Below are 25,684 nucleotides of genomic sequence, written 5' to 3'. Positions count from 1 at the left end.
TGTGCATCCTTGAGCACCACTGAAATTCCAAAAACACAATGAGTATTAGAAAAAAACAGCATTACACACTCTCTATTCTGTTGTGCTTGTGAACCACAGCCCAGAGACCATAGGCTCCAAATGTTGGGCTGCATGTCACCATATGCAGTGGAATCCTACATGGTTGGCTCCTTTGAGAAAGAGAAGCAGTCATATCAAGAATCTAAAAGCATCCTACTCTCTCTAGCTGAGAAGGTCAGGCATGATGTCTCTTGGACAAGAAAAGCCACCGCCGGCATTAACAATTGTAATATAAATAAATGTTTATTTTTAAAAGTGAGCAAGAAGTTGCTTCTAATATAGAACCATCGGGATATCACATTGATTCTTCCACTACAAATACTATTAAAGAGGAGTAACACTGAGATTTCCAAGCTCCTCCAAAAACACAGTGTTTTCGATCTCACTGCCCTTGTGGTGTAAATCTGTTCTTTGCAGTGCCAATGCGTTGTTACGGCTTGGCGTTTGAACATTGCTCATGGCATACCACGATGTTCAGAGGTCTTTGAGGGCATCTCTAATTATTGCACTCTAGCGACTCCTTGTGGTAGGTCAGGTGTCTATAAGCCGTACTGCTTAATCTACATAATTTATGTCACCTCAAGTAGATTTGCGTAGTCTTTTCCTATTGTGTATAATGGCCCTATATATTGTGTACCAATAGCCAAACATTTATACCAAGTAAAATGCTGGGCATAGGTAAATGTACTTCAGATTCTGATTTACTTTCGAATGTCGGACTTACACATTCAGGTACACCTGAAAAGTATTATCCCTTAATTTATACCTAACATGCTGTTGTTTAACGCAATATGAAGAATTAACACAAACCAGTTTTGAATTTTAGGACTATTGTAATTATATGCCTGAGTATGATTAGGATCAAGGTGAAAAATAATCTTATATTCACCCATATTTTACCCACTTTCAATTTTCATGCTGTTATCACCTGGTTTGAACCCCTACACTGAAACCTCACGGGGCATGCGTACTTTAAAGCGGCTCATCTAAAGCATGTGAGCATCACACACAACAACTTCCTGTTTCTAAGAATCCGGTGACTGAAAACGAGCTGGTTATTGTTTGTAAACCAAAAATGTATTCCTGAAAAATGGTTTGGTAAGAAGCCAGATATCACCTCATATTGAGGTATTATAAATCATTTTGTTAACATTGTTATTAACTTTTCACTTTTGCAAGCCGCTGTGACTTGTGACCCATTTTATTCGATGTGCTAATGCCTGATACTAAAAGATTCAGATGAGTGTGACAACACTATTGAAAAAACATGGACATTTCTATAAATAACACATTGGGCAATTTTTTTACCCAAATGAGTTGATGCATCTTGTTGATCAACCTCAGTATTTACGTTTTAAATTAAATAAAGCATGTCCCACCACTTTACTACATCTGGCTACTATTGGTGATTTTGTCACTGGATTACAGGTTTGAGGTTCAAAATATATTTTCTTAAAAAAAGTGCATAATTTCATAAACTAAATTTTTCCTAGGTCAGCAGCATACTCCCAACTCTTCACAGATGGCTTTTGCATATTCCTCAGTACGGTCTTATCTTGCTTTCTGCTTCAAACAGTTTCTGCCTAAGCCGACATCATCACACAGCCTCTATTCTCTATGTTCTTGTGGAAGTTCTTGGGCTTAACCGTGTAATATCAGCGTGCAGCAATGAGCCTAAGGGAGCTGGAACTCTATGATAGAAGAACAACTGCTACCGAAGCTCATATCAACGTAGCTACTGTACTGCAACTGTACAGTTGTGAAACAAATGTTGCACGTTTTTATGTATATGTTTTCATATACACAAGATACATGCGGTAAACTCTACCATATTCGTACTTGCCAGTCCCTGCTTTTGAATGCCCAAAAAATTATAATCACATAAAACAGGATTTTTTAATTGATAGTAATAATAACAACAACAATAATAATAATATATTATTATTCATTTGTTCATATTTTAATTCACAATAACAGTTAAAAGCATCTTATTAGGAAAGTCCCCATTGCCACTGGTCTTGCTATATCTGATACATGGCAGTTATAGTTATTGTTAGATGTCTTTTTTCTGTTCTCACTGTCAGCACAGCCTGACCTGTCAACAGCAATCACCCAAACCCTCCTCCCAACACCAACCCTCCGCTTAGGAAGTTGCATGTGAGCCTGAAGTGTTATAATGTCAATTACATTTTAATTACATTGAACAATGAATGTAATGGGAACAGTTATGAGCAAGCCCAATTACCATAAGATACTTCACATACAATTTCAAGAAATTGCATTGGAATTGCAATTAAAAAATAATACATTATTGGCAAGAAAAAGAAAAGTATTTACACACTAGTAGACACGTATTCTGCATCTGTAATATATGAAGGGCTACAGATGGAGATCTGGTTGAGAACCAGACCAAGCAGAAAGCTATGAATATTAACTAGAAGAGTGTGGCATCACAGATCCCAGGCGGAGTAATTGATTCAACAATAACCCAGCATCCTGGGTTCACTGAGGCAACAGGAGTGGAAGGGGTCCTCATGATGCTGGGCATCCCCTGATGTTGATCCAACCAGCCAGAAACATCCTTAGATCATTGCCTTTCACCAATAAATGCAAGCACTTTTTTTCTCTGGCACTGACATTGCCGATAGCTAGTTCAATGAGCGAAATATACCTATTGTCACTTGGTTGTGTGGTTTTTCTCAACTAGCTATCTAAACGTGAAGGCACTATTTAGTCGCTCTGTAAACTTTGTAATCAGCCTGACTGGACGTTTTTTTGATGTACATCCTGCATTTGTATTCTGGTACTTGTATATGATCAGTATACCATGGTGTTTTTGTAGCACTCTCACCTCAAATACATTTCTGCTATATGATATACGGTCACATAAAGCACACTGGAAATGGTCAAAAGGTCAATGACTGACTTGGGCTTAACGCATAAATGTAGGACAAAGATATGATTATTACTTCACTGTACAGTATATTCTCAATGTAGTATATACATTATCATTATTAGATATTTTTTTCATTTAGCAGATGGTCTTATCCGGAGTGACTTACAGCTGTAAAAAAGGTTACTACCCTCAGTTATGCAGCGCGGTCTGAAAGCCATCACTGCTGGCACTGAGAAGCATCCAACGAGGGACACTAGTTAACCCTATCAACACCGACGTACACCCCTACCCATCAGCACACATGTAGACATGCACGTCAAGCCGTTAGTGATTCAACCACTGTCAGTGGCGCCCCTGAAAACTACGAGATAACCCCGTGTCACTCGGCTTCTCGCGGTGTATCACTCAACTGCTGATCATGGTTCTAAAGGCTGTACGGTACGCACCGATCTACTACGGTCCAGGACACTGAAACCCGCGAGTTTGTATCAGTCAACCGCCGTCCATGGCACCGAAAGCCACGAGTTTCAATTATTCAACTTCTGCGCGTGGCGCTGAAAGCTCGGAATTGTTACCACTTAAACGCTGTCCATGGTGATGACAGCTATTATTTTGCACCATTCAGCCGCTGTCCATGGTGATGACAGCTATTATTTTGCACCATTCAGCCGCTGTCCATGGTGATGACATCTATATGTTTCTATTTTTCTACCACTGTTTATAGCACTGAAAGCTACGAGCTAATATAATTGTTCTCTAACACTGTGCTACCTTAGGAACGGCACCACCGCCAATAACAAGACAACCTGTGCTATCATTATCTTTCAACATCTTGCCACTTCGTAGACATCTAAAGACATTGTCAACCCTTGCTGTTTGTGGTCCTGAAACCTAGGAGATTGAATCGTATGACTGCTGTCCTTGATGCTGACAGCTATGAGCCAGAATAATGTCTTGCCACTTCACTGCCCCCAAAAGTCTACTACCATTGCCTTCAACAGCCTGACCTGTCAGTTTGGTTGAATCATTCAGATTCCCAGGGACCATCATCTCCCACAATCCCAGGCGTGAAGACAACATCGCAGCAAAGAAAAAGGAGGAGAGGAAGAAGGAGAGGAAGAAGGAGGAACGACAGGGAAGTACGACATTTGGCAGCTGAAAAAATAAATAACCTCCCAGTTAATCCTGACTTGGCTTCACACATCAGTTGTAGAGTCCATCCTCACATCCTCTATCACAGTCTGATTAATTTGTTTCTGCAGTTAACTGCAATGCATTTGTCTGCCACCTGCCCTCCATCAAGGTCCTAGTTGACTCCAAGTCTCTCCAGTTCCTTTCATAGGCTATTTCTCTTTCAGAGGCTAACAGTACTATGATCACCATACCAAAGCTACATCCAGACTGTTAACAGCTAGACAACACAGATATTTTTATTGCACGTTTATTCTCATAGGGCCCTCAGAAACACTGTTGGGGATTTGGTTCAGAGCCAAGGATCTGACATTATTGCTAGCTTCCCTGGAGCAAGTCGGCTTTAGAGCCTTGCTAAAGGGCAGATTGCCAAATCACTTGGTCAGCTCAGGGATTCTAACCAGCTCTCAGTTACTGTCACAATATGTAAAAGGCTAGGCTACTCCATTACCACACGCAGGCACATAAACTGTTGAGCACAGTACTAAACAAATATTTGATTAAGTAAACAAATTTTGGCAAATATACAATCTAATATTAAAAGATAACCTTAATCTTTACTTAACCCTATCTTTAACCTCAATAAGGTAACTTTTATGCATGAACGTATTCTAACTAACATTAACTTAGTTAATGGTAAGGGGAAACTTAACCGTTAATGCTCAAACCTAAAAGTAACCCCAATTCTAAAAGAATGATCAACTATTTTCCTTTAACCTAGCCTCTACGCTAGAAGTCGCATTCTTCCTACTCGAATTGCACACAAAATATGTGGGGCCTGTTTTCTATATTACATTATCTTTGTGAGACAACAGGTCCCGAAATATACACAGTTAAGGATCACATTCACACACAAACAAACGACAAAATATTCACTTATAGGGCTAAACATGAAATACCTCACGATCTGCCTGTTACAGAACCTGAATATAGATCTGCCTGCTACCTGAATATCATCAGTTTGTTTTTCGTTTCTTATATTTTGGTAGCACTGAAAGCGACAATATTGATTTTCATTAGGAAAAGCTACTGCTGGATAAAGCGACTGTTGTTTAGTTCCTGAAGTGCAATTTAAATGTGTCAGTATCAATGTTTCAGGTCTATAGAAAGGCATTGGTCAATAGCTGGCACAGCTACCAGTTTGTGATAACGACACACCGCTACTGTATGTACAATTAAGGAACTGACTGGCATGACTGTTGTTTGCTTATACTGTACATGATTGTGTGTCTGATGTAGGATTATCACACAATAATATACAAGATTTAATTAACGTCCTACTTAGCTTATTTGCTCGTGAATCAACGGGTCGAACCCTGAATAATGCCGTGTTAACGTTCGGCTGAAGAGGATGAGACTGATAGACCTTATGTTCTGCCCTGAATTGTAGCAGGTCGTCCCCGTCCCCCCGTCCCCGTCCCCCCAAAAAAGATTCCACATATTTATAACCAACAATTAAACGTGTACACACTAATCATCCCTGTGAAGTCGTGATGGAAGGAAGTAGAGCCCGCGGTCGGCAACTCTCGTGTCTTTACGCTTCTAGTTAACATTCGTCGCTTGTCGGTGATGCTGAATGATCTCCAGCGCGCGGAGTGGAGACGTGCAGTGTTCCTGCGCGTTTAAGGAGGTATCGACGACACACAGGACCGTAGCGCGAGAAAGAGGAGTGGAAGAGACAGTTAATCTACGTTATACCATTCCTTCACTGCTGCTGGACCTGGGGACCCCGAGCAGTAGACCTCTTTTGCTATACAACAACCACCTGCAGAAACAGTCACCAGTGATTTTTCCCTGCCTGCAAGTCTCCAATATGTATCGGATCTAATAGACTGTTACTGAGAAAACAAGGAATATTGACGTTACTGGGTGGATGTTGGCACATTTTCGCGGAAATGCCTAAGTTTATGAATTTATCCGTTTTCTTTTTAACGGTTTTATGGGGTTTGGCGCTTGGTGGCTCTCAAAGTGTACAAATTGGTATGTATTAACCAAATTTGGCTACTTCATTTCTACGATACACCTTTGGACATACATAACACATTTGAATTGGCTATAAGCACAATTATATTGAAGTACTCCAATTATTTGTTGTATTACAGGTGGACTCTTTCCAAGAGGTGCTGATCAGGAGTACAGTGCATTTCGAATAGGAATGGTTCAATTCGGCACACCCGAATTCAGATTGACGCCCCATATTGACAATCTGGAAGTAGCGAACAGTTTTGCCGTCACCAATTGCTGTGAGTAATGTGTTGCCCATGTCATGTCTTTGAACAATGCAATGAATTAGGAACAATGCAAATCGTTTACAAAACAATACAAAAACACAACAAAATATGTAATTGATCGATTTGTAAGTATTGGACTATTTAATTAATGGTTAATTTGTGTACTGACTATTTTAATTATCAGATGTCGAAAGACAGGGAATATGGCTATGTGTCTTTGTGAAATACAATTATTGTGGACGAGGATAGTATTTGCTTTTTCGAGACAAGTTGAAGTTGGTTTCCACAGTAATAGTCACCGTGATGCTCTCTCGACGTATTGCATAATAAGCACAGGGAATGTCCATTGTGGTTTAGTTTCTATTTTAATCAAATTAATTAAAGTTGTATCTTTTTAAAATATGGCCAGAGCATGTTATATCAAATGATCTCAAAAGGCATGCAAGCCGGTTAAAACGCATTGTCTTGGACACATTTAATAGGCCTATATGCATTTATTATCAGTATTTCGGCATTATATTAGTATGCAAAATGCTTTATATCCAACATCAGGTATATACATTCTATATAAGTATCTGGAAGAAACAAGCTAGGTGAAAATAACGGATTCAACAAGACAACAATTAAGGTGTATTCACTACAGGCAGGGAAAGTAAAGACCATTGCATATAACCAGTAATTTCAGTAATTTTGGAATGCCTACCACATCCCGAACACACGTTATTTCATCTCCTTATGAAACGCATTTTCTCAATACATTTTGTGAATAATTTACTAAAAGAATATGCTTTTTCGAAAGGACAATATATTACCATTTATTTAAGATCTGTGCACTGAGCAGAGCGCGCGCTCTCCCATGAATGTGCAACCCATTTCTAGCTGTTGCCAAGCGACAGTCGGTTTTGGAGAAAACGTCTCAGGGGTGATATCAAAGGGTCTTTTGATTAGTATGTGCATTGATTAGATTATCTATATGAATTTTACACTTTCCATAAAAGCTTGTTGCGTTGAAGCTATCTTTTCCATAAAAGCTTGTGCCTGTGACGCTATCTACCGAGAGGCAACGATATGTCAATTATCACCGGTTGGGATTTAAGCAACAACATAAATTCCTAATGAGGGATGTCATATGTTGTTCTTTAAGGCATGTATGCCTTCACTCCCTTAGTAGACTATATGTATAATAATGTAGAGGCAGACGGATTCATTGTAAATTTCACGTTTGCATGACCAGTTCAGCACATGGCATTTAAACGGCATGGCCGTTTAGAAACATGTACCGGAAATGATAAAAGAATGTTGTGCCGAAAAGGATAAAAGGATTTTAGCAATACAACACGGAGATATAGTCTATGTGTCTGCATTTCTTTCATATGCTAAATAGCGTATTTATTTAGTAAGCGAGAGCATGTTTGTAGGCTACTGTTTTAATCCAGTAGATGGCACTGCAATGTTAGAAGGCCAGACACAACGTTGGGGAGTCTTTAGGTTCTAACAGAGTAACCACTAAATTGGACATTTTTCTGCGGTGATCCCTGTGATGAAAAACTAATTAGCTACATTAACAAGCAGTGCACTAACCGAATTGATTGCATATGATTCCTCTACAAATATGCCATTCTTAATCTGATGAATTAAATGGGCGTTATCTCAAATTAATTTATGCAATGTTCGGAGTATATTTCCATTCCTGGCTTATTGTCGTTGTATGCTAATAGTTACCATACCAATTAACTGTCATGTAAACATACATTTGACTAATATGGCTGGGCCCGAGTTGAACATCTACAATGTATAAAAGCTATGAGTTAAGAGTACCTTCTGGACCTGCTGTCAGCTCCAGGAGGGTGGGCATATGGTTACTGTTCATGTGTACTGTTACTGTATATTCCTCTGTGTGTGTGCAAGCCTGTAAGCGTTTCACAAATTATCAAAAGCGAATATCTTATAATAGTGACAAAATATCTGTAGTCAGTTTACTGTGCTGCATTGTAATTGAATGCATATCTGACAATTGTAGAGGATCCTGTGAATCATTAGGTAGGCTAGGAAATGGTGCCAGGCATAAATGGCTTTAGCCAGCCCTCAGTGCACCTTAGCCTGCCGTGTACACTCTTAAAGCTAAACTGAATCCAAAATGTCGCCTTTCTATGTAGTGTACTACAGCTGTATAGGGCTGGGTTGTGCGCTGCAAACAGAATAGTGTGCTAATTGGCAAACACTTTTGTCTCTTTATACAGTGTCTCACAAAAGTGAGTACACTCCTCACATTTTTGCTAATATTTTATTATATCTTTTCATGTGACCACACTGAAGAAATTACACTTGGCTACAATGTAAAGTAGTGAGTGTGCAGCTTGTATAACAGTGTAAATATGCTGTCCCCTCAAAATAACTCAATACACAGCCATTAATATCTAAACTGCTGGCAACAAAAGTGAGTACACCTCTAAGTGAAAATGTCCAAATTAGGTCCAAAGTGTCAATATTTTGTGTGGCCACCATTATTTTCCAGCACTGTCTTAACCCTCTTGGGCATGGAGTTCACCAGAGCTTCACAGGTTGCCACTGGAGTCCTCTTCCACTCCTCCATGACGACATCACAGAGCTGGTGGATGTTAGAGACCTTGCACTCCTCCACCTTCCGTTTGAGGATGCCCCACAGATGCTCAATAGGGTTTAGGTCTGGAGACACGCTTGGCCAGTCCATCACCTTTACCCTCGGCTTCCTTAGCAAGGGAGTGGTCGTCTTGGAGGTGTGTTTGGGTCGTTATCATGTTGGAATACTGCCCTGCTACCCAGTTTCCGAAGGGAGGGGATCATGCTCTGCTTCAGTATGTCACAGTACACGTTGGCATTCATTGTTCCCTCAATGAACCGTAGCTCCCCAGTGCCTGCAGCACTCATGAAGCCCCAGACCATGACACTCCCACCACCATGCTTGACTGTAGGCAAGCCTCACATGGTTGCCGCCACACACGCTTGAAACCATCTGAACAAATTTCGTTTATCTTGGTCTCATCAGACCACAGGACATGGTTCCAATAATCCATGTCCTTAGTCTGCTTGTCTTCAGCAAACTGTTTGCGGGCTTTCTTGTGCATCATCTTTAGAAAAGGCTTCCTTCTGGGACGACAGCCATGCAGACCAATTTGATGGAGTGTGTGGCATATGGTCTGAGCACTGACAGGCTGACCCCCCACCCCTTCAATCTCTGCAGCAATGCTAGCAGCACCCATACATTTATTTCTCAAAGACAACCTCTGGATATGACGCTTAGCACGTGCACTCAACTTCTTTGGTCGACCATGGCGAGGCCTGTTCTGAGTGGAACCTGTCCTGTTAAACCGCTGTATGGTCCTGGCCACCGTGCTGCAACACAGTTTCAGGGTCTTGACAATCTTCTTATGGCCTAGGCCATCTTTATGTAGAGCAACAATTCTTTTTTTCAGATCCTCAGAGAGTTCTTTGCCATGAGGTGTCATGCTGAACTTCCAGTAACCAGTATGAGGGAGTGTGAGAGCGATAACACCAAATTTAACACACCTGTTCCCCAGTCACACCTGAGACCTTGTAACACTAACGAGTCGCATGACACCAGGGAGGGAAAATGGCTAATTGGGCCTAATTTGGACATTTTCACTTAGGGGTGTACTCACTTTTGTTGCCAGCGGTTTAGACATTAATGGCTGTGTGTTGTGTTATTTTGAGGGGACAGCAAATTTACACTGTTATACAAGCTGTACACTTACTACTTTACATTGTAGCAGAGTGTCATTTCCTCAGTGTTGTCACATGAAAAGATATAATCAAATATTTGCAAAAATGTCAGGGGTGTACTAACTTCTGTGAGATACTGTGTAATTGTCCGTCAACATGTAAGTGCATCGTCCTTAGCTGAATCAACAAAGTACACATTCAAATGCTTTTTTATCAAGTTGAGTCGGCGCAACAACCTATACTCAACTTGGTACTCTATCTAGCTACGCGGCAGTCAATTCAAGTGTGTTCATGAAGATGGGCTTAATATGGATTCCCCATGGATAAATATCCCTGGTTGTGAAAGCTAGTTATTTAATCAAAACAGCACTGGGCTTTGATCTTGCTTTCTTGTATTTGTAGGCTGTAACACTATTTTAAACCAGAAAGAGGATAGTGAACCTTGTCATGTACATTTTGTGAATTTAAAATCCCCTGTGTTTGCCATTCAGTAAGTGACACACCAGTAGGTCCAGGCAAAGTCACAGATCTAGAGTCAGTTTTACATCGCCATTCCTAACACTAACCATTAAAGGAAAAAATTAGAATGTCTATGGGAGTGCGTCTTCATGAATTGTATGTTTAATCTGACCTAGGACCTGAAAAAACAAAAGGCCTGGCTGCACATATTCATTATCAACACGTAGCCTTGCACACCCAAGGGTAGAAGGCACTGTGGAAACAGCTCTACTTACTCACAGCCCTTGTTCCAGTTGACTCTCTGAAGGCAGAGCACTCCTTTACCAAGGAGATGGAGTACTAGTATAAGCAGTCCTTGACATCTGAGTCTTACTACCATTAGAATAAATGGCTACAATTCAGAACATCCCAGACAACACAAGGTAGACAATGCCAGATTTATTGTGCTGCCTAGTCCAAGTAAGGACATGATGGAACACACTTTGGATAGAGAAATACAGGTGTGTCTTCCTATTGGCTTAGAAATAGTATGAGAGTAATACTAGGATAACAGACAAAATGCTGAGGCATTTGAAAAATGCATTTTAAACAATCACGTTAGTTTAAAAAACGACATTTAAACATTTCCACTGAGTGTAATACAGAAACAGATTTACTTGAAGAACATTAAAAATATAAAGTTTCGCTACAGAAGTATGTTTCAATCCCATCTGTTTTTGTGACAATTTATTTTCAAAAGCTCAAGACCTTCTCTTTATTATATTTCAAAGACTATTATAGAAAGAAGTTTCCTGATTAGGTACATATAGGTAGACATTATTTGCATGTTAAATTAAAATGTAAGCCTTGGCTTTTTCCGTACTTTTAGGATGGAAAATAGTCAAACAATTATGTCCAATATGTCTTATAAAAACACAAAAATAATATAGAATCTTAGCTTTCATTGAACACCAAATTTGATGTGCTCTTATGAACTTCACATCTTTTCAATATTCATGCACATAATCATGTTGCATTTAATTTCACCATCTGGGTTTACCCTTTTTTAGGAAAAATCTTTTAATTTAAAGGTTTGGCAATAATGATTCATAATGCCCTATCCGCTGGGAATCTTGATATAATTAATAATTTTTATAGTCAATGTAATACTGAATCAATTTTGAATGTGCAAATAATTTATTTTGTTTGTTCTAATCTGTATATTTGCTGTGGGGGTGCATTTATTAATAAAACTACATGCATATTTTCTGTAGGTATTCATTACCCCTCCTAGACTTTCTTTCAATTTGAATTGGGATGTTGTTGTAGGTTTAACTGTTATTATTGGTTCTCTTCAAAAGCTTTTTGTTCTGTTTGTGTGTATCTCTGTGTGTGTGTCTGTGTTTGTATGTCTGTGTTTGTGCGCTTGTAAGCCTGAGAGAACGAGAGAAAAAGAAAAAGAGCGAGAAAAGGAGAGAGTGTGAAAGACTGAAGGGCAGAGAAGCACAGAGAGTGGGCGTTGGAGGAGGAACAGCGCGGGAGGCATTGAGAAACCCAGCCAGATAGATAAAGAGATGGCGAGAACTGTGTCATTCTCCATTCAAACAACCCATTGAAATGGCTTACGTAAGGCCACCTATGAGACTGACAGGGACGAATGAATCATGTCTATCCAAAAAGGTGTTTAATCGATAGAGGGTGTGCATTTGTGCCTGTGTGTGGGGGATGCTCTCCATAGGGCCTGTCACAATATGTTTAGCTGTCCAGTGCTCTGCTCCCCTCCCACTTTACCTGACAGTGTGATTCAATCCTGTTCAGTTAAATAGCCCCAGGGTTATTTGTCCCGGGGAACCCTGTAAGGCCATAGGTAGGAGCTCACTTTGTTGAATTTGTCACCCTGGTTGCCAGGGAAGGCTGTGGCGAGGAAAAGACAAAGTGTCAGGTTGTGTGTGGATGTGTGTGGGTGTGTGTGCGCGCGTGTGTGTGTGTGTGTGGTTGCCTGCGGTTCCCCGCGGGTGAAGAGTGAATAAATCACTCAACAGGTGGAATGAAGAACATTTCAGCCCTGTGGGTCGACTAACATCCTGGACTATTATTTAGTGGGGAATCGATGAAGCTGGCTAGCGTGTGATATGTGTTCACTAGTAGGAACAGTAACACAATTACAGTGCATGAAAATACTGTACATACTGGTCATCAGAACAGAGGTAGCCAACACGGTCCGCGTGCGGCTGTAGAAACACTGACCCATACAGGACCGTGCGTGGTTAGGTTCCTGAGGTACTGTGGATTTCCAAGGCCTAAGGAGACCTCAGAAACAGGCTGAGCTAGTAGAAATGTCACTTTACCGTTACAATAAGCTGTACAGTAGCCATCCATGCCTATCCGGGCGTGACATTTTCCAGGTTGACTGCCCCCATAAACCCCCACCTATTATGAGGCTCCTGTATTTCTTTTCCTGCTACACAGAATGGCAGAGGGAGAGAGGGGCGAGTTGCATAAATTACCTGACAGTTCGATTTCTGCTCTGCCCTACTCCTCGGAAAGAAAGTAGAAATAATTGTGTTCCATCCAGTAAATGGTTTCCAGTACGGCTGACCTTTGAGGTGAGACTAGGCTCGGTCGACTCCACTGTAAAATGATATGGCTTCAAACCTAATACGTTGTAACGTATTAGATGTGCTACTCTAGCACAAACACACGGCACAGTGTTGAAATGTTTTCACCTACTCTCCCACAGTAATAGAAACCTAAACCCATTTAGGTAAACAGCCTGGTGGCGTTCCTGCATAGAACATGTTTGAATTATGTGTTTCACGTTCTCACGTTCTCGAGGATAGCAGGACACAGGCGCAGAGGTGACTTACATAAAGGGGCTTTAACTGGACAGTTGAAACCAATAAACTAAGGGGAACAGAACAGAACATAGAAACCATGAAACTAGAAATGAACTTAGAAATGTAACAACCGGCATGGCACAGGCCATGTTTGGATTGTGTGTAAGCTGGAATAACGAACACGTTTCCTTATGCCGGGTTTGTAGTGAACTTTCCCCTAACCCAGAACTTTAGTCCAACTTTGGCTCTCCCCTATGTTTCCTTAGCCCTATGGAACACAGGAAACCTGGGGTTAAGGCAACATAGGTCAGACTGAGGGAATATAGGACCGATTGAAGCCAGTATTGATGGAACATAGGGCTGAGGGAATATAGAACAGAGGGAACATATTGTAACACTGATGGAACATGAGGTGCAGGGAACATAGAACTGAGGGAACAGGATTTAGAGAAGAAAGAACTAAGGAAACAGGACATAGGGAACATAGAACTGAGGGAACATAAATATAGGAAAATTTATGGTTCTCCTTGAAAGTTCTCGTTCAGTTATGCTGATTCCAGCCTTTATTCCATTTTAGTAGAGCACGTCTTGATTTTGCTGTAGGTTGCAGTCAATGGAAAACAAGTAATTGTTCTGCAGGGAAGGTTGTGTATATGAGTCTATAACTTCAAAGACATTGAAAAAAAATTAAGAGCATAATACAGTCCTTTAGTGGCTCAACACAGCTTAGCCTGCTCCACAGCTCTCATAGACATTTTGTGTCATTTTGTGGTGACTGACTAGGTTTGTATTGATAGACAGTGACCCTGAAGTTCCATTTGGCTTTCCATAATATCCACGCTTCCAAATGTGCACCAACATTAACGGTGTTGTTCTTCAATTAACCGAAGCACAACAAATGCAATTAATGATAGTCCTTAGCACAATGCAACATTTCAATTACGTTTTCAGTCAGTGTAGTTTTATGGTAGTCATGGCAATGAAAGGGAATATTGCTGTTTAGGATCAACTTGTGCTTTATCTGAAGCCGTGTGCTGGGATGTATCCTGAGCATTACTACAGGAAAATAATATACCTCAGAATATGAAAATAATATACCTCAGAATATGAAAATAATATACCTCAGCATCTTAAAGTAATATACCTCAGCATCTTAAAATAATATACCTCAGCATCTTAAAATTATATACTACTGCATATGAAAATAAAATACCTCAGCTTATGCAAACATGTTTAATGGATTAACAAATTGTGGTGATGTGAAAGCTAGGGTGTGTGTTGTTAAGGCTTAGATCCCCTCAACGATTTGATAACCATTTTTTCACAGAGTGAACTGATGCAAACATGTTGACAAACGTCATCTTGTCCTGACGTGATTTACATACAGTGGGGAGTACAAGTATTTGATACATTGCCGATTTTGCAGGTTTTCCTACCTACAAAGCATGTAGAGGTCTGTAATTTTTATCATAGGTACACTTCAACTGTGAGAGACGGAATCTAAAACAAAAATCCTGACAATCACATTGTATGATTTTTAAATAATTAATTTGCATTTTATTGCATGATATAAATATTTGATCACCTACAAACCAGTAAGAATTCCGGCTCTCGCAGACCTGTTCGTTTTTCTTTAAGAAGCCCTCCTGTTCTCCACTCATTACCTGTATTAACTGCACCTGTTTGAACTCGTTACCTGTATAAAAGACACCTGTCAACACACTCAATCAAACAGACTCCAACCTCTCCACAATGGCCAAGACCAGAGAGCTGTGTAAGACATCAGGGATAAAATTGTAGACCTGCACAAGGCTGGGAATGCGCTACAGGACAATAGGCAAGCAGCTTGGTGTGAAGGCAACAACAGTTGGCACAATTATTAGAAAATGGAAGAAGTTCAAGATGTCAGTCTGCCTCGGTCCTGGGCTCCATGCATGATCTCACCTTGTGGGGCATCAATGATCATGAGGAAGGTGAGGCATCAGCCCAGAACTACATGGCAGGACCTTGTAAATGACCTGAAGAGAGCTGGGACCACAGTCTCAAAGAAAACCATTAGTAACACACTATGCCATCATGGATTAAAATCCTACAGTGCACGCAAGGTCCTCCTGCTCAAGCCAGCGCATGTCCAGGCCCGTCTGAAGTTTGCCAATGAACATCTGGATGATCCAGAGGAGGAATGGGAGAAGGTCATGTTGTCTGATGAGACCAAAATAGAGGTTTTTGGTCTAAACTCCACTCGCTATGTTTGGTGGAAGAAGAAGGATGAGTACAACCCCAAGAACACCATCCCAGCCGTGAAGCATGGAGGTGGAAACATCATTCTTTGGGGATGCTTTTCAGCAAAGGGGACAGGACGACTGCACTGTATTGAGAGGAGGATGGATGGGGCCATGTATCGCGAGATCTTGGCCCACAACCTCCTTCCCTCAGTAAGAGCATTGAAGATGGGTCGTGGCTGGGTCTTCCAGCATGACAACGACCCGAAACACAAAGCCAGGGCAACTAAAGAGTGGCTCCGTAAGAAGCATCTCAAGGTCCTGGAGTGGCTTAGCCAGTCTCCAGACCTGAACCCAATAGAAAATCTTTGGAGGGAGCTGAAAGTCTGTATTGCCCAGTGACATCCCCGAAACCTGAAGGATCTGGAGAAGGTCTGTATGGAGGAGTGTGCCAAAATCCCTGCTGCAGTGTGTGCAAACCTGGTCAAGAACTACAGGAAACGTATGATCTCTGTAATTGCAAACAAAGGTTTCTGTACCAAATATTAAGTTCTGCTTTTCTGATTATTCAAATACTTATTTCATGCAATAAAATGCAAATCAATTACTTAAAAATCAGACAATGTGATTTTCTGGATTAAAAAAAAATATTCTGTCACTCACAGTTGAAGAGTACCTATGATAAAAATACAGACTTCTACATGCTTTGTAAGTGGGAAACCCTGCAAAATCAGCAGTGTATCAAATTCTTGTTCTCCCCACTGTAGTTATCAAAATGCAGAGCCACGGTAAGCCTGAAGTAAGATTTTGTGGGTATTATGAGGTGTTGAATATTCCTCTTGGGAAAATTCTTTCAATCCACACTTCCAACCTGCACCGTCTTGGGCAACCGATAGTATCTCAATCTCAGGAACAAGTGTGTGCTGTTCCACATCAGAGTATTTCCAGTATAATGTGAGACATTCAGCTCCAGCAAACAGCTGGGGAGTCTGCTTGGTTTCCATGGCAACCTGTCTCCCTGGCCTAACCCAAGATAGCACATTATAATGACAGAAAGAAACAGCTTCTTTATTTGAAATCCTGTTTCACATTTGTAGGAGATTTCATGACTTTCATTTTATGACTTTAGCTAGCACAGCACATGAACGGAAACACGTCATTATGGGTCTTACGGTCGTGTCACACAGACCAATCTGTGTATTTCCAGGCCGTCCAATTAAAAGATCTCCTATTTAATATGGAAGCAACAAGGCACGTGGTGGTGTGGTAACACCAATATAACACAGCTAGTGGGGGTGCGGTATCACCAATAGCTAAATAGCTAAGAATTGTTTTTAGTCACAATGCATTGTGGATTTTGCCATTATACCACTAGCCCCCGAGATTCTTTTTTACTATTATAAATTTGTCAACAATACAAATACAAGCCGTAAAAAGCGTAGTAATATCATACCTATGGTTTACGGTCTTATATACCATGGCTAAATGAAAACGTGTCAGTTCGTCACTTTCACGAGGTGGTAGTAATGACTGTTTCGTAATTGGTTTTGAATCTAAGGTTTTGCCTTAGATATATAATCGACATAATCTTAATCTCTCCCATTGACTTGGCAACTCCCAAAAGTCCAGTCGGTTGTGTCTGCTTCAGGACGTGTTCTCTTATGTTTTTATACAGATATGTTGATACATATACACTATCCTTCAAAAGTTTGGGCTCACTTAGAAACAAAAGATTGTTCATGGAATAACTACATAGGCGTGCAGAGGCCCATTATCAGCAACTACCTCTCCTGCATTCCAATGGCACATTGTGTTTGCTAGTCTAAGTTGATCATTTCAAAAGGCTAATTGATCATTAGAAAACCCATTCGCAATTATGTCAGCACAGCTAAAACTGCCTCACTGTCAACAGTGAAGAAGCAACTTCTAGGCATAGTTGCAAAGAAAAAGCCATATCTCAGACTGGCTACTAAAAAGAAAAAATTAAGATTGGCAAAACAACACAGACGCTGGACAGAGGAAGACTGGGGGGGAAAAGGCCAGCATCCTGGAGTTGCGTCTTCACTGTTGACAATGATATTGGTGTGTTGCGGATACTATTTATGAAGCTGCCAGTTGAGGACCTGTGAGGCGTCTGTTTCTCAAACTAGACACATTCATGCATTTGTCCTCTTGCTCAGTTGTGCACCGGGGCCTCCCACCCCTCTTTCAATTCTGGTTCAAGCTAGTTTTCCCTGTTTGGTGAAGGGAGTAGGACACAACGGTGTATGAGATCTTCAGTTTCTTTGCAATAGACTGACGAGTTTCAGAGGAAAGTTGTTTGTTTCTGGCCATTTTGAGCCTGTAATCAAACCCACAACTGCTGATGCTTCAGATACTCAACTAGTCATAAGAAGACCAGTTTTCAGCTGTGCAACCATAATTGCAAAAGGGTTTTCTAAGAGTCAAATAGCCTTTTAAAATGATAAACTTGGATTAGCAGACACAACGTGTCCTTGGAACACAGTACAGTCTGATAAAGGGCCTCAGTGTCTACACTGTATTTCTGAACACATTTGATGTTATTTAAATGGTAGTTTTTGAATGGTAGTTTATGCTTAGAATTTTGCTAGAAACACACAAAGATGTCAAATAGCATCCCTGCAATGTTTAGTGATGAGGGTCTGTGTCTGTTTGATGCATCAATGTGTATTTGATGAGAATCAATGTGTCTTTTGCGTTGCAAAATCGTTGTCGGTTCTTCTGCTGAGTCAGTTTACAATATCTGGGGGGAATCAAAGTAGATAGGTACCATACAGAGATTTGTTGAATTTGAAGACAGTTATAGGAGACTCTTTGTCAACCAACCCTCTCCCCAACCAAACAACCAGACAATACATGGGACACCTCAGGTGGAATGAGAGAAATAAAACCAGGATGGGAGGGAGCGATTTGACTGAGCTCTTTTGTGTTCTGTGCTGCTACAGAGCAGCTACCCGGACAAAGACAAAAATAAATCCCCCAATGCATCACTAAAACTCGATGGTCCCCTAAAGATACTTAATATCCACACCGACATACTGTTATTACACTCATTTATTTTTGTGGAGTGATTTGAGATTCAGGTGTTAAACGAAGAAAGATCTGTGGAACCCAGAGGAAAGATAAAAGAAAAACCTTGGGATGGTTAAACATTTTGAAAACCGGAAAAAGTTTCCTAAATGTGTATGTTTGAGTGTGTTGGTTTTAATGCCGTTGCATTTGTGTTTACCTTCACTGGGCAGCGGTGCTGAGAGCTGGAGAACGCTTGTCATTTTTCATTTTTATAAAACATTTTTGACTGCCATATAGACATGGCTCAACCGATGTCAACCGCCATCTTAATATGCTGGTATAAAATTGTGTACTAAAAGAAAAAGAGACAGTTTAAACAGGCAAAGAGGACAGAGAGAAAGAAAAACATCAGCCATTCAATGCCTGCTTGCAAATCTGTCACTGACAATGGTTGATAAGTAAAGCTAGAGATGCAACCGTAAAATAATCCTCCAGCAACAGGAAATGCGAATTATTGTGGATTATAATTAATGGAAATGTTATGTAAGGGTTTGTACATTTTTCTTTGTCAAACTTTCGAATCCTTTTTAGTCCTTGAACACTGGTTTGGTTTTACGTTGGTGGGAACAAATATTTTCGACCATCCCATCGATAGTCCTGCCCAATCACAAAAATGATTAGCAAATTCAAGCTTATGAAAACCTACCCACACAAACTTGCATACACCAAATATTTCATCATATAGAATAAAAGTAAAAAAAAAAAGATTCTGTTTATTCACAGAATGCAGCTACAGTAAGATTCTTTCCTTTGAGTCATGTAGTTCAGTAAAATATGTAATTTTTCTCACGCTAACATCAGCTTTACTTACTAGCTAAACAGATGGATAAACTGTGTCATACTTTCACTATTATAAAAACTAGCAAAACCATTTTAAGACCTCACCCGTGACCTTGTTTCTCCACCTCTACCTTCCTCCACACTGCTGCTTTGAGCAGCTGGCCCCTCTTAATTCACCTGATAAATGATAAATTAATGCATGCTGTTTAGTAAGAAAAGTACATTTCTGCTTCATTTGTAAGTTATTTCAAAAAAACTATGAGAGTCATTATCAACTGTGTGTCGGCTAGTTCATAACGATGTGAAGGTAAACATCTTTGTACAAATATTTTAGGCTTTTTATGAAGAATGTCCTCATGTCAGTCCTTTTGTCTGCCATTCTGCTGTCTGCCATCTAAAACTAATCAGACTTAGCATAGGTTAAGCTAAATCTATCTAGCAGGTATGATGATATAATCAAAACAATCTCACAGCTACCAAGTAAGGATGCGAGGTTTGCTAGCAATGGTCAGTAATGTTAGCAAAACAATACATTTTGAACAGGACTGTCCAGGAGTATAATATCATAATTTCATTGGAAGGTTTACAATCCACTTAATGCTACCAACGAACTGACAGTAGCCACCTACGGTCACACCCAAGACACTTAATATCAGTGATTCGCCTTGCTCACTCATATGCACAACTGGCAGGAGCCTGGTACAAACAGGGTCAGCGCACCCTTGTCTATCCGATTAGGAGGAACAATGGGGACCTTGAGAGAGTGTTAACACTTTGTGTAGCGAAAACAAGGAAAACATACTTCCAGTCTACAAAGGTTACATATCCTGTGTCCTGGCCATATATGGTATGGGCTGTTACACCTCTAGACAAAACATACTTCATTGGGACATGCATACATTGTGTCAAATCGAAGTATGCATTTACATGCGCATGTGTGTGAGTGTTTGGAGGTTATATGGCATTTCTCTCATTAACTAAATCTCCTGTTCAGGACTCAATGTGTCTATCTACTTTTGAGGGTTACCGCCATTCTTAGTTGCTGCAAAAAGCAGGGGGGGGGGGGGCGTGACACATTGGAATGATATCACTAGACCAAGATAAGGGCTGTGGGAAAAATTCACTGAGCTTCTTTCCTCAATCTAGACCAACAGATCAGAAACCGCCGCTGAGGATCTTTCTGGTGATTTCCCTCGTTGCCACGGGGGAATTGTAATCGGAGCAGGAAACAGCCTGTGCAGTAGCTAAACAAGTGACAAGTACTCAGGACCCCGCAGGGTACGGATGGTGGCTGAGACAGTGACACAGTCACAAACTCACTCTTACACAGAAGCTCCGTCCCGGGGCTTTCCCCCTGCCTCCCCCAGAGGGGCTCAGACTTAACCAACCCCAACACAGCGGTAGAGCTTAGGCCAGGTAGTAGCATTACAGGCTTTAATGGTGTATCTGAAATGTTTTAGCCAATTTCCCGATCGAGAATGTCAGGTACTTTGCACTAAAAGGCTGGGTTTAATGAACTACTAAGCTGTATGTGTGTGTCCGGGCAAGAATGTGGCCGCTTCTTGATTCAGTGGAATCAAATTCAGTGAGTTCATTAAACAGCCTACAGGAAGTAAATAATAAAATGTAGACCAATTAGCTACATCTTCAAAATGTTTGCAGGCAGTCACGATCCAAGGAGGTTGCAGGACACAGGTGGTGGAACAAACAAAAGAAAATGCTTGTCGTAGCAGGACAACTGTAACATGCAATGATGACTGACAGAATGCACTAGGGCAGGAGAAACTTAAATAGGGACATGACAAGGGGGCCAACAAGACACAGGTGAAAGCGATAATGACGATTAAGAACCAAGGGGGAAAACATTTGCAGAACAGGCATTCAAGAAGAAAGGCAAAAATCAAACAGAACAAAGACAGAACCTAACATCAGTCCACATTGTACACTAAGCATGTGCATTTGGACTGAGACGGGCTAAGCCTACAGTAAATTACATGATATGGTTGAGCAGGGACATGCAAAACGCAGGGAAGAAGCAAGATTACATGCATTATTGATAAGGCCTTATAGGACCGTGAATCGCTCCAATGAAACTGTAAACAAAACCACTTGTTTATAATAGGTCATGTCAAAAAGCTCCTACAGGCATCTAATTGCTCCAGAATGGCATAAACAATGCAGACTGTCAGAACCGTTCACAGTAGCTGGACAAAGATCAAGGATAAAGACAAAGAATGTCAGTAGACACCTTTCTAAAGGAAAGTGACCTTGGAAGTGGGGTGCTGAGAAAGGGTAGGGTGTCCTGAAAAGAGTTTTGGGGATGGTTGTGGAAGACTGGCGAGGCCTTGGGCTTTCCGCTATCACAATGGAGTCTTCTCGGCTCAGCAGTGAACCATGGCTTGTTCTGTATCCCCCCCGAAAATGTCCCTGCCAGCCTAACCGGAAACAAGCACCTTAAGAACACACCTGGAAGATGAACAGCCCTCCCAATTTAAGGGAAAACCAGCTGACCTGAAACAGGTGAACTAGTTATGGTTTCAGGGCAGTTTGTGAACATAAGAGCGCTGGCTATAACAGGTCAGGACTGACGTGTTTGACATGAGCTACGCCTGAACGCCATCCAAAAATAAAACCCTGAGTGTTGGAGCAGTGTTATTTCTAACAGCTACTCTGTTAGGACTCAGCTGACGACGAAGACCATGTGGAGTGCATGCGTGTCTGTGAATCTGTGTGTGTGTGATACTAATGGCATCTCGTACATCCCATAACTCAATCACAAACACAATTGAAGGGTGATGTATACAATGCAGCCACACCCACACAAACACAGATTAAATGTTTGTTTGGCCGGTCATTTTGTAAAGATTTTTTTTTAATTAAGGACATCAAAAAGACAGAATATACAAGCAGCAACAAATCTAACAACAATGAAACAGGATTATTTTCAGCGACAGAAAGAAGGCATACAGGTGAGGTGGCCCTTCAGTGATGACCTGTCTATTAACACATCAAACCTCATGCGCCAAAGCTATCTTGGTCAGTCAACTAAAACAACTGTAATTCGTTTTGAGTTTCACATCTCAGGTACGATGAGCATCGTTGTAACAAAGTACAACAGGCTGAATCTATTGGCTGAAAGGGAAAAGACACCTTTTACAACAGCCTGTCACGGAGCTGGTAAACGAGGCCAGTTAATTGGGACAGCTAAATATACTTTGTAGGGTATACCCTCTGCTTGCGTCACTGCTGAAGGTTACACAGATCGTCAGAACCGGCACTGCACCAAGATATTTTATAGCTGTGATCTATCATTAGTTATTATGAGATGATCTTGACCAATATAGGCTTTTATTTAGGCCTGTGCTGGTCTGTTCAGATTCAGCCTACTGGCAAACCAAACATTTTACAAAATTGAAATACTGGAATGTAAAAAGCAACCACCCAGTGAACATCGTTTTGGGACCCATGTAGGTGAACTCAATCACTATTACATTACTGTAAAACACAATTGCATCTGATTAACAGCTGGTCCAACAAAATATGTCTTGAAATGTTGTTTTGCTGATTTTTGTGGTATTTTATAGCTGTGGGATTTTGACATACATACATCCTACTGATCTAATGAGGATGTTTGGCCTTGAAAGGAGTTGAATGTCTCGGGTGACCTACGACTTCCATTACCCCATCATTACTATGGACGTCTAACAAGCTGAAATGAGATGACATGCTTGGGATGCAGTGGAGTTTCGGAGGAACACGAGCCTGCACCGTCTCCGCACAGAGAGATTCAGACAGCTAGTCAATTAGGGCTGAACGCCTAATATACAGTTATGGTAATGTCTACATTCTCCCTCTAGTAACTCTTTAGTACTCACTCTCACAGAGCAGTGGCCCTTCCACCTGCTCTGGGTAGAACTCAGCAGAAGTTGTAGGGAGTTCCTGATTTTCGGGAAGTATGCCATATATAGTCAAAGGAATTTGTGGCTAGCGTTAGCACATATCTGTGTGCATGAGCCTTCTAGTGCTCGGGCAATTACTAACTATGGCATTAGCGCAATAGCTGTAGACCTTCAGTAACTTTGACAACACTAAGTAACATTTGCTCATGAATTGGCTGCAGCGATGCACAGGCCTCCCCTGAAAGGGATTTTATGTTCATCTGCTGGAGTTAGTCATTTGCCCAATGTATCTTTATTTGACTAAGTCTCACACTGTATCCAACTGCAGAAATGTCTGTTGCTTAAAGGGATAGTTCATCCAAAAATCACATTTCCGTGAGAGTCCACTTATCCCTGTATGAGGCACATACAGTAGTAATTTTTCAAACAATCCATTATTCAGTTCTGTCTCAGTCACTAATTTGCGTTATTAGCGTCGTAGAAATTCATGAATGGAAACGCTACGTAACACAATCGCAAAGCTGCACTGCAAGCGGAAAACGACTCTAAAAGACTCCAAACTGAGACAAGTGGCGTTGTTTACCTCAAACAACATGACGATGTTGTATTCCTCTAAATAATTCTTATTGCAAATAAACGGGTAATTCCTGTGTTTACCGGGCAGTTTTGTTCACAATCGTGTATCTATCCAACAGGTTATTTCGGGAAGAGTAAGTGTATACATCGCATCGCATCGCATCGCATCATCTTCCGCTTAATCCGGGGCCGGGTCGCGGGGGCAGCAGTCTAAGCAGGGATGCCCAGACTTCCCTCTCCCCAGACACTTCCTCCAGCTCTTCCGGGGGGACACCGAGGCGTTCCCAGGCCAGCCGGGAGACATAGTCCCTCCAGCGTGTCCTAGGTCTTCCCCGGGGTCTCTTCCCGGTGGGACGGGACCGGAACACCTTCCCAGGAAGGCGTCCCGGAGGCATCCGAAACAGATGCCCAAGCCACCTCAGCTGACCCCTCTCGATGTGGAGGAGCAGCGGCTCTACTCTGAGCTCCTCCCGGGTGACCGAGCTTCTCACCCTATCTCTAAGGGATCGCCCAGCCACCCTGCGGAGAAAGCTCATTTCGGCCGCCTGTATCCGGGATCTTGTCCTTTCGGTCATGACCCAAAGCTCATGACCATAGGTGAGAGTAGGAACGTAGATTGACCGGTAAATCGAGAGCTTCGCCTTACGGCTCAGCTCTTTCTTCACCACGACAGACCGATACATCGACCGCATTACTGCAGAAGCTGCACCGATCCGTCTGTCAATCTCCCGTTCCATCCTTCCCTCACTCGTGAACAAGACCCCTAGATACTTAAACTCCTCCACTTGAGGCAGGCACTCTCCACCAACCTGAAGTGGGCAAGCCACCCTTTTCCGACTGATGACCATGGCCTCGGATTTGGAGGTACTGATTTTCATCCCCACCGCTTCACACTCGGCTGCAAACTGTCCAAGTGCATGCTGAAGGTCCTGGCTTGAAGGGGCCAACACGACAACATCATCCGCAAAGAGCAGAGACGAAATCGTGTGGTCCCCAAACCTGACACCCTCCGGCCCCTGGCTGCGCCTAGAAATTCTGTCCATAAAAATTACGAACAGAACCGGTGACAAAGGGCAGCCCTGCCGGAGTCCAACATGCACAGGGAACAAGTCTGACTTACTGCCGGCAATGCGGACCAAGCTCCTGCTTCGGTCGTACAGGGACCTGACAGCCCTTAGCAAAGGACCCAGGACCCCATATTCCCGAAGCACCCTCCACAGGATGCCACGAGGGACACAGTCGAATGCCTTCTCCAAATCCACAAAACACATGTGGACTGGTTGGGCAAACTCCCATGAACCCTCCATCACCCTGTAGAGGGTATAGAGCTGGTCCAGTGTTCCGCGGCCTGGACGAAAACCACACTGTTCCTCCTGAATCCGAGGTTCTACTATCGGCCGTATTCTCCTCTCCAGAACCCTGGCATAGACTTTCCCGGGGAGGCTGAGAAGTGTGATCCCCCTATAGTTGGAACACACCCTCCGGTCCCCCTTCTTATAAAGAGGGACCACCACCCCGGTCTGCCATCCCAGAGGCACTGTCCCCGACTGCCACGCGATGTTGCACAGGCGTGTCAGCCAAGACAGCCCCACAACATCCAGAGACTTGAGGTACTCAGGGCGGATCTCATCCACCCCCGGTGCCTTGCCACCGAGGAGTTTCTTAACCACCTCGGTGACTTCAGCCCGGGTGATGGACGAGTCCACCTCTGAGCCCTCATCCTCTGCTTCCTCAATGGAAG

The 25,684-nt window shown here is 41.9% G+C and overlaps 1 protein-coding gene across 10 annotated transcripts in view; it reads left to right on the top strand.

The window, feature by feature from the left end:
- Window positions 1-5,625: 5,625 nt before the first annotated feature.
- The window catches only part of gria2b (glutamate receptor, ionotropic, AMPA 2b), a 52,051-nt gene continuing 31,992 nt past the window's right edge, over window positions 5,626-25,684 (top strand). For 3 of the 10 annotated variants that reach the window (XM_020046083.2, XM_020046082.2, XM_010899911.4), the window contains exons 1-2: window positions 5,627-6,127; window positions 6,250-6,390. In XM_020046083.2, coding sequence (XP_019901642.1) covers window positions 6,043-6,127; window positions 6,250-6,390 — 226 coding nt within the window. In that variant the 5' untranslated portion in view covers window positions 5,627-6,042. Of the gene's footprint in view, window positions 6,128-6,249; window positions 6,391-25,684 lie in introns of all 10 variants that reach the window. The other 7 variants (XR_002196710.2, XM_010899867.4, XM_010899895.3 and 4 more) reach the window with 4 other exon arrangements.

This window comes from Esox lucius, chromosome 4, assembly GCF_011004845.1.
Source record: "Esox lucius isolate fEsoLuc1 chromosome 4, fEsoLuc1.pri, whole genome shotgun sequence".
NCBI lineage: Eukaryota > Metazoa > Chordata > Actinopteri > Esociformes > Esocidae > Esox > Esox lucius.
Note: the sequence above shows the minus strand (reverse complement) of the source record. Positions and strands in the feature narration are given on the sequence as shown.